The sequence below is a fragment of the Phaseolus vulgaris genome, chromosome 7 (genome assembly GCF_051622355.1).
Source record: "Phaseolus vulgaris cultivar YP4 chromosome 7, ASM5162235v1, whole genome shotgun sequence".
NCBI lineage: Eukaryota > Viridiplantae > Streptophyta > Magnoliopsida > Fabales > Fabaceae > Phaseolus > Phaseolus vulgaris.
In genome coordinates this window covers 45,742,298-45,758,823 of record NC_143504.1, presented here as the reverse complement: position 1 = coordinate 45,758,823, position 16,526 = coordinate 45,742,298, and the positions used below count along the sequence as shown (strand labels likewise).

At 31.5% G+C, this 16,526-nt stretch overlaps 4 protein-coding genes across 8 annotated transcripts; all 4 read right to left on the bottom strand.

Moving 5' to 3' along the window:
• Positions 1-3,822: 3,822 nt before the first annotated feature.
• On the bottom strand, positions 3,823-4,860 carry LOC137829320 (uncharacterized). Its single transcript, XM_068636128.2, has 3 exons — positions 4,533-4,860; positions 4,098-4,453; positions 3,823-3,990 (listed from the first exon to the last, which is right to left on the bottom strand). Exons 1-3 carry the CDS (start codon positions 4,858-4,860, stop codon positions 3,823-3,825), a joined length of 852 nt encoding a protein of 283 aa, XP_068492229.2.
• A 9-nt stretch (positions 4,861-4,869) lies between these two features.
• Positions 4,870-6,011, bottom strand: LOC137829319 (uncharacterized). Its single transcript, XM_068636125.2, has 3 exons — positions 5,883-6,011; positions 5,286-5,803; positions 4,870-5,170 (listed from the first exon to the last, which is right to left on the bottom strand). Exons 1-3 carry the CDS (start codon positions 6,009-6,011, stop codon positions 4,870-4,872), a joined length of 948 nt encoding a protein of 315 aa, XP_068492226.1.
• Positions 6,012-7,977: 1,966 nt separating this feature from the next.
• Positions 7,978-8,853, bottom strand: LOC137828960 (uncharacterized). Its single transcript, XM_068635742.2, has 2 exons — positions 8,609-8,853; positions 7,978-8,446 (listed from the first exon to the last, which is right to left on the bottom strand). Exons 1-2 carry the CDS (start codon positions 8,701-8,703, stop codon positions 8,221-8,223), a joined length of 321 nt encoding a protein of 106 aa, XP_068491843.1. The 5' UTR covers positions 8,704-8,853; the 3' UTR covers positions 7,978-8,220.
• Positions 8,854-9,242: 389 nt separating this feature from the next.
• LOC137828959 (Beta-ketoacyl synthase) lies at positions 9,243-13,620 on the bottom strand. 5 transcript variants are annotated; one of them, XR_016523504.1, is made up of 14 exons: positions 13,198-13,534; positions 12,880-13,109; positions 12,673-12,780; positions 12,517-12,588; positions 12,278-12,364; positions 11,584-11,735; positions 11,399-11,487; positions 11,241-11,274; positions 11,093-11,159; positions 10,935-11,011; positions 10,286-10,346; positions 10,079-10,161; positions 9,856-9,927; positions 9,243-9,722 (listed from the first exon to the last, which is right to left on the bottom strand). XR_016523504.1 is itself a non-coding variant. In XM_068635741.1 (14 exons), exons 1-14 carry the CDS (start codon positions 13,310-13,312, stop codon positions 9,552-9,554), a joined length of 1,410 nt encoding a protein of 469 aa, XP_068491842.1. In that variant the 5' UTR covers positions 13,313-13,620; the 3' UTR covers positions 9,243-9,551. The 5 variants fall into 5 exon arrangements, 2 of the variants coding, with proteins under 2 accessions (XP_068491842.1, XP_090161456.1); XR_016523503.1 differs by having other exon boundaries at positions 11,115-11,159; positions 11,399-11,479; XM_068635741.1 differs by having other exon boundaries at positions 11,399-11,479; positions 13,198-13,620.
• Between the last annotated feature and the right edge of the window lie 2,906 nt (positions 13,621-16,526).

The window sequence follows — 16,526 nt, the reverse complement described above, 5'->3', positions numbered from 1 at the left end:
TTGAGAAACAAATTTATGTTTGATATCTAAAACATTAATAAACTTAATTTATAGATAATAAAATTAGATTGAAGGAGAAAATAAGAACTTAAAGATGTCAAATTAAAAAGTTGTGGGTAGATTTGAATAAGTATTAAATGTAGTATGAAAGTTAAGTGTAATAGTTAATTTTAACTTATAAAGAAATCATTGTTTTTTTTTTTCATTGTCTCTTCTTATTTCTTTAAAGAAACTTTTCATATGTGTTTATAGCCTTCCATAATGTTAAGAATCAATGTGTTTTAGAATTTTATCTAAACGTTTTATGTAAAGGTCTTCATTCAATATTTAATGTATTTTATTAAGAGGTGATTTAGTTCTTGTTTTAGAATACATGGCTTTTACTATAGTAACAATTTTACATATTTTCACTTCTTATTTAGAATATATTTTCATGGATAATAAATATTTTTTTCATTATTGCATGTATGTGATATTCCAATGTTTCTTTCTAAACTTATATTATTCCTTAACTAGTAGAAAAGCACTTAATAATAGAATAATATATATGAATCACACTTAGTCACATGAAGTAATACATGAATTAAAAAACATAACAATAAATGAAACTTTCATCCTAGGTTAGCATAGAATGAAACGATGTCATAACATTACCTTTATTAAATATCAAAACTAATAGTTATGAGATTTCATATTTTTCTTTTTTACATAAAAATAAGTTCATAAATAAATAAATTAAAGATTAATTAAAAAGTAAGGGTATTATTAATTTAAAAAATTGTTAGTCTCTTAATTTTTTAAAATAGATAAATAAAAAAGCTTTAAAAATTGAAAATTAAAATGGAAAGGTGAGAATAAATGAAAAGTAATGATAAGTCCTCTCATTTAATTATTAACGAATGTTAATAAAACAAACTTAAATATTTTTGTGTGTGTGCATTATAAATGAGGAATTTCGTTTTGCAATTATGTTTTTTTCATCCATCTTTATGAATGTATTAAAGATAAAGTTGCTTCCCTTATTTTCATTCCATATAGTCACTATTTCTTTGATCACTATTTTGTTGTCGTTGTCATCCTTTGTTCATTTATTGTGTTGTAAACTTATCCAAAAAATATTTGGATTTTACTTTAACAACGTGCTTCAAATTATGTAATCTGGAAGTACCTTTCCGATTTCACAATCAAGAAGTTTTTGTATGTGTAAAAGATGATTTATAGATAGTATAATCCAGAAGTCACTTCTAAATTTGGAAGTCTATTCTAAATTATGCATTTTGAAAGTCGATTTTTCATTAAAAAAAAAAGTTTATAGATTCTATAATTTATAATGCGATATTAACTTTCTAAAAGTTGAAATTGAATTCCAAATTATTATTCTATATTGATTAATTCAGAATATTTTTTTTTAAATTTTAGACGGTACAACTAAAAAAAACTTAAAAAAAAAAGTAAAATTTTTAATATTTATGGAAGTGTAAAAGAAAAAATGTGAAAAAAAAAATCCTATATAAAAGTCTAGGCAGTTTCTTCCTACACCCCCACACTCTTATGCAAAGACAAAATTACCTTTATTAATTTTTAAAATCCCAAAATTACCCTTAACCTAATAAAACCCTAAAAAGTGTAGATGAGTGTCGTTCGTGCGTGTAGGCAGCGTCTTCGTTTGGTTCTTAGCAGCAAGGCGCGTCACTTTCATTCAAAAGCTCATTCTCCTTCTAAATCTCAAACATCTCTATTGTGATTTAGAGTGTTGTTGACAAAGGTAAGTAAAGTTTCATATTTTTGGATTTGTGCATCCGTTTTCTTTATGGATTTTTGTTTCCGTAAATCCTTTTTCACATTCCATATTATAGAATCTGGTAGAATTTTGGCTTTTGAAATCTGGTAAAATTTTGGATGTATGCTTCTGAGAGTGTTCTGGAATTGTGGATCTGGGAGTGTTTTGGATTTATGGTTCTGGAATACTAATTTGCTATTTTATGTTTGTGTTGGCTCAAATTAGTAAAGTAGAATTATATTGAGTTGAACTAGAGGAGTTGTGGGGTTGGGTTAGTATGCTCTCATTCATTAGTTTGTAATTTGGTTTAACTTGAATGGTGTAATTGAACAAAAATGGTGAAGACTAGGGGAGGAGGTTCACAAGGTTATCGTCTACGTCCCACAACCTCTATTAGAAGAAGAAGAAGACATGCTAATGAAGATGAAGAACATGTTGAACTTGAAGAAGTTGAACCCCAAATGGAGGTGGAGGATGAAGGCGCACCTGAAGTAGAAGGTGAAGGTTATCCCGGAGGTCCACTGGATGAGACACTATTGACAGGTTATAAAGACCATGTGGCCATGCAATTATGGAATGGTGTGGTAAGTAAATATGTTGTAATATGATACTTGTTCATTGTTAATTTGATATGATTTTCGTTGATTAAATTATATATTTTATATGATTTTGGTTGGTTAAATTAGGATCGAGGAGAGTTAAAATTGGTGTCTCATGGTCGAAAAATGAATAAGATGGGTGCTCCTCATCTTGGGATACTACCTGCAGTGGAGTTTTCAGGTTTAGTTGGGCTTGTTGGGGCAAGCTATGACACGATAGAAAAATGATTGGGCAATTTCTCCCTGCACCATATCAATTCCAACATGCACCCAATCAGTTCTTGAAAATAACAAAAATACCCCTCTTAAATGACAAAAATAACCTAACACAAAAATGGGTTAAATAAAAATTATTTTTGAAACTTTTTATTTGAAAATGTTTTGGATTTCAATTTCCATAACATATTTTTGAATTCTGGAAATTTTTATCCATAATTTATTTTTAGTTTTGTGTTCCAATTTTTTTTTTAGCATGTATTTTTTTATTTCTGAATTATAATTATTATTCTGGATTTTTAAATTTGAAATAAGGGTAATTTTGAAAATTTTAAAAATTGATATGGTGGAGGTTAAAATTGATATGGTGCAGGAAGAATTTGCCAAATGATTATTGTGCCCCTTTGTAGAAAGGTGGCACGCAGAGACAAATTCCTTTCATCTGTCTGTAGGTGAGTTGACCATCATTTTAGTTATTGCTATGTTTTGTAATTTCGTGACGAAACACTTAGTTTACAATTACTTTTGAATTTGATGAAGGAACACTTTGGTTATGAAGTTAGAGAATTCTTCTTCTACATTTATAATAGTCAGAATGTTAACATATTCATTTATCAATGCAATTACAACTATAAATATCGCCTAATGGACATAATTTGTGTAAAAATTTGCATCCAGCTAGTATAATATGAAGACCAAGTTTTGGCAATTGGATAACAATGAGTAGACCATAAAATATTTGTTGGTGGAATCGGACAACCTTCTTGCAACTGAACCTATTAAAAATTGTAAGCAATGTCATTAATTATGTTTTTCAATAATTCGTAAAATTCATTAAGAATGAAGTTCAACAAACCTGAACAAAATGATTTCCATGAATATGTCCAATACAGATGATGCAGTGATGATTAAAATCTGTTGGAGGTTGAGATCTTAATGGGAAAAATAGTTAATGATTGTTTAAGAGATAAACACACAACAATCACATTATGTTGATTCGCAATAACGTATCCCATATCCGGAATTGTCATCCACTTATCTGTACTTATCGGCCAACAGAAGAAAATTTAACAAGTTAATCAAACTCATACACCATTTTACAATTAATAACATCATTCAGAATGAATACAATTACCATATGTGGTCAACTAGAAGTGAATTTTTCAAATATTCATATCGTTCATCCCTGCCAAACAAATCAATATATTCTTGACGCCATTGACAAAATTATTTATGTAAGTTCATGCGTACAATAGCCCATGACTCCTCTCCCATACCCAACAATGCACCAACCGCACGATAGCCACAATGACCGCTAGCCTTAACATCAATATTATCAACAATGTAAGGATTGCTATTGATTTGGTCGGAGGAGTCTCCGAAATAAATCCCTTGCTACATTTCAAAGTAGATGAACTATCATGTTGTGAAAGAATGGCATCAACATGCTCAAAGTAAGAAGGAATTCACTTTGTTGATCTACCAAATTTACTCTGATGCACTTTTTGTGCACCTTTTGTTTTCACTTTCTCCCTTGGTGGACACAAAGATGTCTTATCTGGATAGGCAATCTCACGCAGTTTCGCTTTGATATTAATCTTACCAGCCATGTCAACCTCATTGAACCGATTCATGATGGCAACCCACTCTTGTTTGATAGACAACTCTGTTGAAGTATCACCACTTGAAATATCTAAAAAGCTTAATCGTGTCCAAATGAAATGCACTGACTGCAATGGTATGCTACCCACACTAAAGGAAGTCAATTCACAAGCACAAGGAAGGCCATGAGTAGATATAATGGTGCACCCACAACGAGATTTATCTAAACCAACATATTCAATTCGATCACTCTCTTCTACAATATATTGCAAGGCATATTTCAATACAAAGCCAACCAACTTTTTATATCTTGTTACATTAAAGACATAACTCACCACATGCAAATGAAGATTTAATTGCATTGTGTTGCAAGATGATCATCTTATTCATGGAATCCCAACAAAAGCATAAGTCCCCCATTGACGTCTCAAGGATCCTCTTTAAACTCCAATGTACAGCCTCAACCTTGTTACTTGTCGTGTTGCCTAAGTGCATGACCTTATCTGTCCAAGCCTTAACAAACTTTTCTTTATGTGGATTTAACCAATAACTAATCACATACTTAGTAAATATAAGCCATGGTGAACAAACATTAAATGCCTCCACATGATGTTCATAGGACTCTACATTTTCACACTCAACAATAGCTCCCCAAGATTCCATCACTTGATCTCATGCCTCTTTTGGATGAATAGTCATTTTACATTTTGCTTTAACATTTTTATCAATGTGAAAATGACATAACAAATTAGCAACTTCGGGAAACACAACATTTATTGCATTCATTAAAGCAATATCTCTATCAACAACCACAACCTTTGGGTATGAATCAACTCTAAAAAACAAACCTTTTAGTTTCTCAAGGGCCCATACAATGTTATGATGATGTTCTGATGCGAGTAACATAAATGCAACACTGAAGGTCAATCCCGTTGATGTAACACCAACAACTTCAAACAAGGGCATCTTATACCTATTAGTTTTGTACGTATATTGTCCATCATCAATACAGTGTTAAAGGCATTCAATAACTTCAATGAATTAAGGTGTGTCCAAAATAAATCTTGCACAACATTCACTCAAGTAACATCATCAATTGTTGCATTTCAGTTCTATCACCTCGTACTAATCTTTTGTACAAATATCGTGCATTATAGACTTGCTTTATTGTGGTCCCATTTTTCTCATTATACTTTTTCATTGTTAGCAAAATATTTCTAGGCTTCACCGAACTGTATGTCATGTCCATAAGCATTGACTTCTCATTACATGTGAACCTACCAGCATATGGATGACCAACCAATGTATTTGCTAACTCATGATTATGAGACCCACAAATTAATTTCAGTATCCATCCTTCACCACTCTTTACTGGATACCCTCGTAATCTGAAAGGACAACCACATTTCCTAGTTTTACTCTCAGTAACCTGTAAATCCTTCTTATATCGTCTATATTTACCTCCTCTCTCACAACCTAATAATACAAATGTCTTCCTTCCTTGTTGGCCAGTTGAAGTATCCGATCTCAATATCACAATAACAAAACCAAAGTGAAACGCAACTTTTCTAACCCACTTTAGGAGCTCATCCCGAGTACGAAATACCTACAAAAGTTATCATAACAAATTATTTCATTTACTAATTAACAAACAACTTAAACATACTTTACAAACTTAACTTTACCTCATTTGTAGTAAACACATTTGTACATTCATATCCCTTCGATTTACATAATGACTTCTCAATATCATCATCATCCCACACATCAACCCCATCATATAATTCTTGTTCAAATCCTTCACTACTGTCCATGCTTCTACAAATAAAAAAAAAAGTGAAACTAAATCATTGCATTCCAGATCCATAAATCCATAAGTCAATAAAATCATTCCGGATCCAACAATCCATAATTCAAAAAGACCATTCCGGATTCAGGAATCCATAACAAAAAAAAAAAAAATCCAGATCCAGAAATTCATAATGCAAGTTACGCATTCCGGATTCAGGAATCCATAACACAAAAAAATAATTCCAGATTCACCAATCTGTAATACAATTTAAGCTTCTGGATTCAACAATCCAGAAAACAACAATTTATGTAAAGTTAACTTCCAGAACACCCCCTCGTCTGGAAAACACAATTTAATAAATTCCAGATTCATGAATCTGTAATACATTACTGGATCCCGATATCCGGTCACCCCGAAATCTCCATAACCATCATGCTCCTAAAAAAAACTTAACTCTTACCTCTACAACCCAAACAACACTTCGACAACGTTGCATACTCCTCCACCTTGCTCCAAAAAATTACAAAGACCCTCCACCAGCAGTTGATATTCAATACAAAGGAAGTCTAGCACGGTGCCCCTTTTCAAATTATAGGTCAAAGCTAATTTTGGGATATTTAAAATTATGGGGGGTGCAGGAAGAAAAAAGTGAGGATGCAGGAAGAAGAAGCCAAAACACTTTTCAACTAAGGCCCAATTTTGGGCCTTATGATTATGAAAGAAAAAAAAAGACAAATTCTTTTTGTACCTCCATACTTTTCCATGCACCTCCATATAGTATGTGAAATAACCATTATACCCTTAATGAAAAAATTTAAGTAACCCTACACCCCTTTCATCCTTTATAAAAAATTATTTTCTGGATATTTGTAAGAATAATAGCTTTCAAATAATTATTTCTAAAAAAGAATTTAGAAGATATTTTTTGGATCCAGTAATACCTTCCAAATTCAACAATCCATAATATATTTTTTTAGGGTTAAATGATTTTTTCACATTACCTATGAGATTGACCGAAGAAACTATGGAATGAAGGAAGAAACACCCAAAAATCAATACATTTTTGTACCAACAAAAAATTTCACTAGTTTTTTTTTTACTTTAGAATGTGTATTTTAGATTGTAAAATATAAATTGGAAAATTCTTCCTCCTACGCCTTCATATTAATTATGAAAAAGTCAGTTTTAACCTTTTTAAAAATTTTAATAACTCTAAATAAAACATAACTTCACATGTTTAAACAACCTTAGTTGTACCTCTATACATTTCTTCCCGTCGCATACCTCCATTCTAATCACAACATTTTCATTCTTCTCCAGACGTAGTATTTAAGAAAGCATTTTCATCATTTGAGCGTGTGTGAGAGAGTTGACAAGAAATTTTATTGTACTTTACGTTCCCCAGTGTGAAGATAATTTTATTTTTAATTTTTGTACTACATTTTTCTAGATTTTGTTGCTTCCAAAAAATTACTATAAATTTTAAAAAATAAGGTGTTGCTTTTATTCAAACTAATAATAAAAGTAAACAAATTTTTTAAACATCTTTATATTTTATTTGATTCAATATTTTCATTATTTTAAGAGAAATAATTTAATCACCGCCGTTAACTTATATTTTCATAACAGAAATCAGCTCAAATAACTTAATACTATTCTTTAATTTTTTTTAATATTTAAAAATAAACAACATCAAATAATTTTTTTAAAATAAAAAGAAATGAATTTGAACCTGACATTTGAGACATTTTATATTTTTTTTATTAAAAGAAAGTTAATATAAATTAAACATTTTGTTAGTTTTAATTTGTGCTTTAATTAAATACTTAGAATTAAAAAGCAAGAGCAGGTAGGGATGTGGAGGGATAATTTGCCATATAAATTTTACATTTCAAAATACAAATACTCGTTAAAAAATAAATAAAAAATATGAGGTTTATATAAGATACAAAAATTGGGATGAGAAAAAAATCTCATGGACAGATGGATGAGTCAAAGAAACATTAAAAGCTGTATCCATCAAATATCTAACTCTTTAAAGATATACCTTTGACTGATTGGTTCTTCCTTTGACTAAAACCACAGATTCCCAGCACAACCAAACAACCCCATTTGTCTTCCACAAAATACTAAACAATTAAACTGTAAAAGAATTAGAACAAATAATAGGGCTAATCAAACTAACTAATCACAATATACAATGTTGATTGATGAGTGATCCAAAGCATGCACTAAGAAGAAGATGATGCTGTTGATTCAAATTTGTAGTACTTGTCCACAGCAACTGAGACATCCCAGGTGCAATGGAGTCCCTTTGGGATGGTCACAAGGTCTCCAACACCAAATTCTACAAACTCTGATGACCCTTTTGGGTATACCTTCACCTTCCCTTTCAACAGATAGCATGTCTCTTCTGCATCAAACTTTAATTGGTACTTCCCAGGAGAGCAACCCCATCTTTCATTTTTCATTTTTTTTAACCCCATCAAAAGAAAAGAAAAGAAAGACCATAAATAAGTATACATGGATGTTATGGATCTAAGTGGAGACAGAAGAAATAAAGAAAAGGAAGATCATAACAAAGAGAGATGCAAAAAAGAAAAGAGCATGCATGCATACTTGGGCCAGCACTTGATATTCAATTCAGCTAGACGTGACTCGGGAGGATTGCTTTCAATGGTGATTCTAAGATTTGAACTGGAGTCGGAAGCCATGGAAGAATTGGAAGGGGTTGATGAAGAGAATAAATATTATATAAAGAACAAAGTTGACCACAAGAACACTGAGAAAAACATGGTTTGTGTTGGGTGGTGTTTGGTTACATGACTTGGATTTTGAAGAGAAAAATAGAAAATTTGGGATCAGAGAGAGGTTGAATTATTATGATAAGTGGAAGTTGGGTATCCTTATTTAACAACTACCAATCAAATTATGCCAAATTGTTTTTTTCAACGAAATCATTTAATGCACTTTTGCCTCAATCGGAATGGATTATCCAACCAGGGAGGTTTTGATTTGTTCAAACAAGCAAAAATAAAGCACGATAAAATAAAAATACTTGTAGAGTACAAATATTTCAAATTTCTTAGCAAATAAAAAAAAGATTCCGGCATTCTTAAGTCAAACAAAATTACGAATAATCAAAATAAAATTACAGAAAAAAATTAGGTACTAATATTGCAGATTTGATCAAATGTAAGAATTAAAATAATATTTTTAAATAAAGTGTCTAAGGAACTCGTTGATAAAACATAAGTGGAAATTTTTTAACTTTCATAGGATTAAAACTTCATTCTTTTATTATAAATTTTATTCAAGTTTTTAACAAAATTTGGAATTGGATCCTACATTTTATGAATGTTCAATCAACAACGTTGCGTTCCAAATAGTCGAGCTAATAGCATTCAAAAACTATTTTGCAAAGGTACTAGAAGCATCAAAATGTACATGACAACATGAACTCCAAGTACATGCACACTTCCAAGAACTTTAGGCCATTAAACTCTCCTCAGCATGAACAATCAGCTCGTCAACTAATGCCAATGGAATGAGATGTAACTAATCAGTCCGAACCAGTATGAGCAAAAAGTAGGGACGCATTTGTGCCTCCGAAACCAAAAGAGTTTGACATGGCTACTCTAATTGGCATTTCTTCTGAAGCAGACAATGGCATGAAACCATCATCGAACACAGGATCTGGCTTAGTTAAATTAAGAGTTAATGGAGCAATTCCCTGTCATAAGAACATCATAGAAACAGTTAATTGATTAACAGGGTCTGGCTCTAGATTATGCGCAAAAGCAACAGTACGTGCAAAAATCCTTCCCCGCAACTTCTTGATACAAGTGCATAAAACAGATGCTTACATGTCGTATTGCTAAAACTGCAAAAATCGCTTCCACAGCTCCAGCGGCACCTAGGAGATGACCAATAGCCCCCTGAAAAAATTGCCTCAACTAATCATTGATATCCCCATCAAAATAAAATAAAAACTAAATTGCATCTGGCATAGGTGAGAGCTCGCATCTATAAGAAGCAACCAACACTTAGATTATACAGTCAATATAAGTATATAATTTGTTGCTTTACCTTTGTGGAGGAGAAGGCTAAAGCAGATGAGCTTGTTCGGTCAGAGAACATGGTTTTGATTGCATTACCTTCTATTGTATCACCTATATAAAAAGATTCTGGTGAGAAAACTTACGACAAAAGCACAAACACACAAAGATGGAGTATTAAAAAATAATAATATTCAAGCTTAAATTGCTGGAATCAGTATAGGTTCACTTCACTTGCCCAAAGGTGTAGATGTAGCATGTGCATTTATGTAATCCACTTCAGAAGGATGGAAACCTGACTGCATTCATGAAAATCGTTTAAAATGAGTATATCTAGACATGTCTAAGCCTCACAAAGCAAACCAAAATACAATATGTCAAAAGAATAATTCATAATCATTAAGACTCAAGTTCTGCTAAATGGGCATGCAGATCGCACTCAAATAATAAATGCTAAAAGCACCGAAGTATATAACCTACACTTATCATTGTGACATAACAGAATCTTCACTTACATAAATTTGATTGATCTTACAGTTAAGAATGACAATATGAAGGTCAGGATTGGGTTTGGGTAAGTGTACTATGATAATCATCCTCACACTTATGTTTCATGGGTGGCTCCTAGTACTTGAATATCACTCCTACCCATTGTGGGTAATTTTGATGGATACACCTATTTGACTGTCATCCCTACCCAGTGTCAAGAAGTGAAACAGGGAGTATACCTTCCCATTTATATGTCAATATAATGTAAAAAAACAAGGGAAAGAACAGACAAAGAATAGCAGGTCACACACATCAGGACAGGTATACATGACAAGTTGGCAGCTCAGCCAACAGAAAACCTCTAATGATGAATAACAATACAGGAAGATAAAGGATACCTGTCTTAAAGCACGAGTCATGGCCAAAATGGCACCTCTCCCATCACTAGGAGGTTGAGTAATATGGTATGCATCACCTAGTTAAATTCCACATGAAATAAGTCAACCAAATATAAAATTAAGGCTAGAAGAAAATCCTATATCCTGCAACAAACTACCTGACATCCCATAGCCACGAACCTCTGCATAGACTTTGGCTCCTCGATTTTTTGCATGCTCAAATTCCTTAAAGATAGGACAACAAATACTTAAGAAAGGTCAAATATCATAAATAAAATATGATACACAATATATTTCTTAACCAACCTCCAAGACCAAGACTCCAGAACCTTCACCTATCCTGAGTAAAAGTATAACTTCGATATAAGCAGCAAGGCAAACAAACCATACAAACCAATCCTTTGTATAGTCAGACAACAAACATGATTATAATCAGAAACAAATGTTGTCAATAATATACTTACACAAACCCATCTCGTCCACAATCAAATGGTCGTGATGCTTCCAGTGGGCTTGAATTATATTTTGTTGTCAAAGCCCGAGACCTGCAAGTCTCCATAATCAGATTTAAAATATCAGGGAAAAAGGACAAATGATTACTAAAGTTGTCAACAATAACCGAGGACACAGGGCATTGATCATAATTTACCTGCAGAATCCTGCAATTGATAATGCATCAATGCTGGACTCTGTGCCTCCAGCCAACATAACATCTGCATCCCCAAATTGAATCATTCTCATTGCATCACCGATAGAATGTGAACCAGTGGCACATGCAGTTACTGCAGCATGATTTGGTCCCTATATTCAGGAATTCAGGAATAGGAAACAAGTTCTTCCATTGCTCAGGATTATTAATGATAGTAAAGGTCATAGCATAACTAGCTCTGAAACAACAATAGCTTTACTGTCTTCTTTTTCGGATAATTTTGTTGACATATGTCATAAACTAATAATTGTTCTACAGGGGGATATAACATTTTTGTTTGAGTATTTAAACTCTAAAGCTTATGGACATATAATTACTCATCCAAATTAACATGAAGGAATTTTTTTGTCTCAGAAGGCTGTTACTTTTCATTGGATAATGATCTTAGAAATGATTATAAGATGAAGAAACATGGAAGCAAGAATATATATTTCCTACATCGATTCTATGGAAGGGCAAATAATTCTATAATATACAAATAATTTTCATCTAAAAATCCACAACACACGCATATATAAGTTAGCAGATGAAAACGCGGGTGCGTGTACATCCAGCCACTGAAAAAGGCCAGGAGCTCATTCATATTTGCACTTTGTAGTATAGAATATAACTCAGCAGAAAGCAGTCTCTTCACCTGGAACCCATATTTCATGCTCACATGACCCGATGCCATATTGATCAGTATCCGTGGGATAAAAAATGGACTAAGGCGACGAAGACGCTGTATTCAGGGTAGAAGAAGTAAATATCAAATACAGTACAATTTATTTGAATTACTAAATTTTTCTGCCATAACTAAAAGCACTTGTTGAAAAACTTTGAGAGGAAAAGATCATCAAAATTCTTCAAGACCAGTGAGTTCAACTAACTGACCTTCTCACAGATCAGTTGTGCAGAATCTAGGATGTCACTAATGCTTCCGATTCCCCCTCCAATAGACACTCCCTAATAGTTTTTTAAGTTATAACACAAGTAACAAAAGTTTTAAAAAAAATGATTTGTTATTACCCAAATTAAAAAAATGCATACCGTTCTTTCCTTATCTTCCTGCTCAGTGGGAAACCAATTAGAATCCTTGAGAGCTTCATCAGCAGCACACAGTGCATATGCTATAAACCTCGCTATTGATCGATGGTCCTAAGGGAAATGTCACAGTACTACAATGACATCAATAAGCATAAATAATAGAATTTAAAGTGTAGGAGATAATGATAAGGATGATAATAATAAGACAACCTTAGAATTAAGCCAGATTTGATCATTGAATTCACCCGGATTGGTTCCAGTAGGAACAATAGCAGCAACTTTGGATGGCAACTGATCGAACGTACTCAACTGAGTTTCCTTATCAAAAGAATTCATCTTGAGGTCTTCCAAAGACAGTGCCTTCACCCCACACTCCCCATCAATGAGGCGCTTCCACGTTGTGCCCACTCCACAACCAAGAGGTGTCACCATACCTAACCCTAAACGATCGCCGAATGAAATGAAATCTGAGCGCAGGAGTGAAAATCAAACAAGATGAAATAAAGGAACAGATAGGTAGTTAGTTACCGGTAACAACTACTCTTCGGGAAGAAACAACGGGAGGAGGTGGAAAAGTTGAAGTGGAAATGGTTCGGCAAAAGGAGATCAAAAAATTTCTGCCAGTTCTGCGCATAGTTGCCATTGTAATACTACTCAGTGCTCACTCTCTGATGAAGAAACCAACCACTTTCAATGGCGCTGTGATGTGAGGAACCTAAATAAAACCAAGCCAATTAAACCCTGAACCCACTGTTTCAGGTAATCTAACAACAGACATTCACGATATCTGTAACCTATCAGCTCTCATCTTCTCTCACTCACTGCAGCTATTTCTCCTAAATTTTTCAAACCATTTTTGTTCTTCATGATCCTTTCAAATTCTACACTTTTAGTTTTTAATTTTTTTTCTCGAATATTTATTTTTTACTTTTTTTTTAATTCAACAATGCTGATCGCGTTAAATGGGTGAAGATGTTAACATATAATTTTTAACAAGGTATCCATGTGGTGAAGATGTTAACACAAACACATATATTAAATGGGATCATTTTTCTGAATTAGAAAAGAAAATTTTCTTAAAAATTAATTATCTATACCAATATATAAAGTGAGGTAATTATTTTTTTCTTCACACATTTATTTTCTTTTTTGTGAGGATTTTGCTAGTAACTTATTTTGGTATACACATTTATTTTTCATTTTATCCTTATAATAACATTTTATTTTATTATTTTAAAAACATATAATAAAAAAAAAATTGTCATTTTTTTGTATTTAATTTTATTTTTTTAATTCTATAAACTGAAAATCAAAAATAACTTCTTAAGAATTTTCTACTTCTCTCTTTATAAAATTTCTTTTATAAAAAACTTTCGACTTCTCTCTCTTAATTGTCCTGAAATGACTTATCACTCTTGGAGACACACTCATTCTCATTTTTTTTTTATATTTTTTTTTGTATTTTTTTTGGTTTTGTTCCAATTGTTTCATCTTCTTTACATGCATTGCATTTTTGTATATAATTTTTTGTATTGGTTTATATTTGTCCTCATCAAACACATGAAGTTTTGTCATTTGGTTGAATCCACTTCTCTCTCTTTATTGTCCTTAAAGTGACTTATCACTCTTAGACACACTCATCCTCATTCTTTTTTCTATTTTTTTTTATTTTGTTCCAATTGTTCTATCTTCTTTACATGCATTGTGTTTTTGTATATAAAATTTTGTATTGGTTTACAGTTATTGTCATCAAACACATGAAGTTTTGTTATTTTGTTGAATTAAGACAAGTGACTTTTCGTCCAACTCACTCTCTTCTCCAATCTTAATTTCTTTTTTCATAAGACACAACAGCTATAAACCTAACCACATTTTGGGTTGTTGCGTTTCAGATATCCACATGGCATATGTTGCTTATTTCTTCACTATTTCCCCCTAAATCCTTTTTTTCTTTTTATTAAAACTCAAATGTTCTTTTTTTTTCTTGTCAAGAACACTAAAATGATTGTTTTATAAACATTAATCATTCACTACTTGTCTTCAAAGATAAAAAAATTTAAGCCTTTAAAACTAAAAAAAAATGTTTTATTAAGCTTATGTTTCTGTTTTATCGTCAAGCTTCTTGCATGCGAAAGTGTAGAAGTATTAATTGAGAGGGTAAAAAAGTTCAAAGGATAAAACACAAAGATGAAGATGGAAAAGTGTTTATTTATATATTTATTTATTTTCATTAACTCTTTTATGTGAAGGAAAGAGTTGATAACTAAAAAATATGCAATCATATATATTTGTATTTGTTAAAATGTAACACTATTAGTTACACTAAAGTTATTAAAGTATTATTTCTCATTTGTATATTAATTGATGGATTTAATTTTAATAAATTTTATTAAATATACAATAGACACATATAACCTATTTTATTCAATTTTTAATATTAAACATAACTATATATAAATAATAAAATATAACTATATATAAATAATAAAATAAAAATGTGAAATGAAATTAATTATAATTTTTACTATTTTGTGAACTTTAGAATGATCGCAAAATAATTTTTTAAAGAATAAAAGTATTAAAAAATAAAAACCATACGTATTACAATTATTAAATTACCGCATGTTTTGATTATAATTAGTTTATTTTTTTAAATCTAAGTCCTATCTAAATCTGTGATGGAAAGGATAACTTACAAATTTTTATCTGTCTTAGTAACTATTCAATATTAGATTTTGTAGAATGTTTCAAATAACTATTCTCGATGCATCTTATCTTATATTATGACTATTTCAGATTATTTTAAACTAAATAGTTTCAAAATATATTTACTGTGAATATAATTATTTTGGATTAAGTAATTTAAAATTAATTTTTTACTATATATTCAAAGTACATTACTATTTTGAATTATGAGGATATGATTAATTTTATTATAAGGTTATTTCAAATTAATTATTCTAAAAATATAATTTTTATTATATAATTCATAAATTTAGTTATATCAAAATAAGATTATTTTGAATTACATAATTATGAAATATAATTATTCTAAAATATCTAATTTGAGAATATAATTATTTTGTATCAAGACTTATTCTTGTGAAACTACTATTTGTTTTTACAACTTTTTCAAGATTGGATGTTCCCTATCAACTAGTTCTTCTCTTCTCTTCAACTTCGATTGTTCTTGTCTACTCAAGTCAGATAAGGTTAACTTAAGTGGTTTAGTTCATAGCTCAAAATAATAGTCTATTTCACCATGAGGGTCCCTTCTTATTTATATTATTATATTGGGTCTTATCCTATTAGAATGATTAATACAAGCCCAATCACGCTTTATAACCCTCTAATCAGGATTAATACTCTAAACTTGTGATGTGACATGGACATTACTTTTTATCGAGAGGCCACTTGGCCGTTTGGGTAAACGACCATTCAGACTTTCGGTTTCTACTAAGTAGAAGTTTTGCTGCTGAGGAACACTTTAAAGAATTTCAGTGAGGTTTTATCACCATGGAAGAGCCCCGTGCGCTCTCCATCCGTCTCTGACTTAATTGTTGAACCATGAAGATCATACGTATGATAGAAAAATGATTTTTTGACCCCCAAAAGTGGTTGCTCCAAATTACACCTGGGTGACATGGATTAAGTGATTATGTGGCATGGGCACTTTGGTAATTGTGAAAAGGGCAAAGTAGAGAGAGAGAGAGAGAGACCAACAACAAAGGTTTGACGTAGTTGGACGGTGACGACGGCGAAGTAGTGCGAATGACGACAGCGTTTGTAGTGCGAAGGGGCGATGGTTAAGGGGACCAGTTGCGGGGTGTGTGTGCGAAAGGTGTGCAAAACGCAAT

Bases quoted from the DNA above. Each gene is read 5' to 3' on its own strand.
- LOC137829319 (XM_068636125.2), bottom strand. From the start codon at position 6,011: ATGGACAGTAGTGAAGGATTTGAACAAGAATTATATGATGGGGTTGAT. The intron at 5,804-5,882 runs GTAAAGTTAAGT...TAACTTTTGTAG, and splicing joins ATGTGTTTACTACAAATGAG to GTATTTCGTACTCGGGATGA. The intron at 5,171-5,285 runs GTTACTTGAGTG...CAAAACTAATAG, and splicing joins GAAATGCAACAATTGATGAT to GTATAAGATGCCCTTGTTTG.
- LOC137829320 (XM_068636128.2), bottom strand. From the start codon at position 4,860: ATGGAATCTTGGGGAGCTATTGTTGAGTGTGAAAATGTAGAGTCCTAT. The intron at 4,454-4,532 runs GTGAGTTATGTC...AATATATTGTAG, and splicing joins TAAATCTTCATTTGCATGTG to AAGAGAGTGATCGAATTGAA. The intron at 3,991-4,097 runs GTGCATCAGAGT...TTTGAAATGTAG, and splicing joins AAACAAAAGGTGCACAAAAA to CAAGGGATTTATTTCGGAGA.
- LOC137828960 (XM_068635742.2), bottom strand. From the start codon at position 8,703: ATGGCTTCCGACTCCAGTTCAAATCTTAGAATCACCATTGAAAGCAAT. The intron at 8,447-8,608 runs GTATGCATGCAT...GAAAAATGAAAG, and splicing joins AATATCAAGTGCTGGCCCAA to ATGGGGTTGCTCTCCTGGGA.
- LOC137828959 (XM_068635741.1), bottom strand. From the start codon at position 13,312: ATGGCAACTATGCGCAGAACTGGCAGAAATTTTTTGATCTCCTTTTGC. The intron at 12,365-12,516 runs GTCAGTTAGTTG...CCCTGAATACAG, and splicing joins CACAACTGATCTGTGAGAAG to CGTCTTCGTCGCCTTAGTCC. The intron at 11,736-12,277 runs GTGAAGAGACTG...TCCTGAATATAG, and splicing joins GCATGAAATATGGGTTCCAG to GGACCAAATCATGCTGCAGT.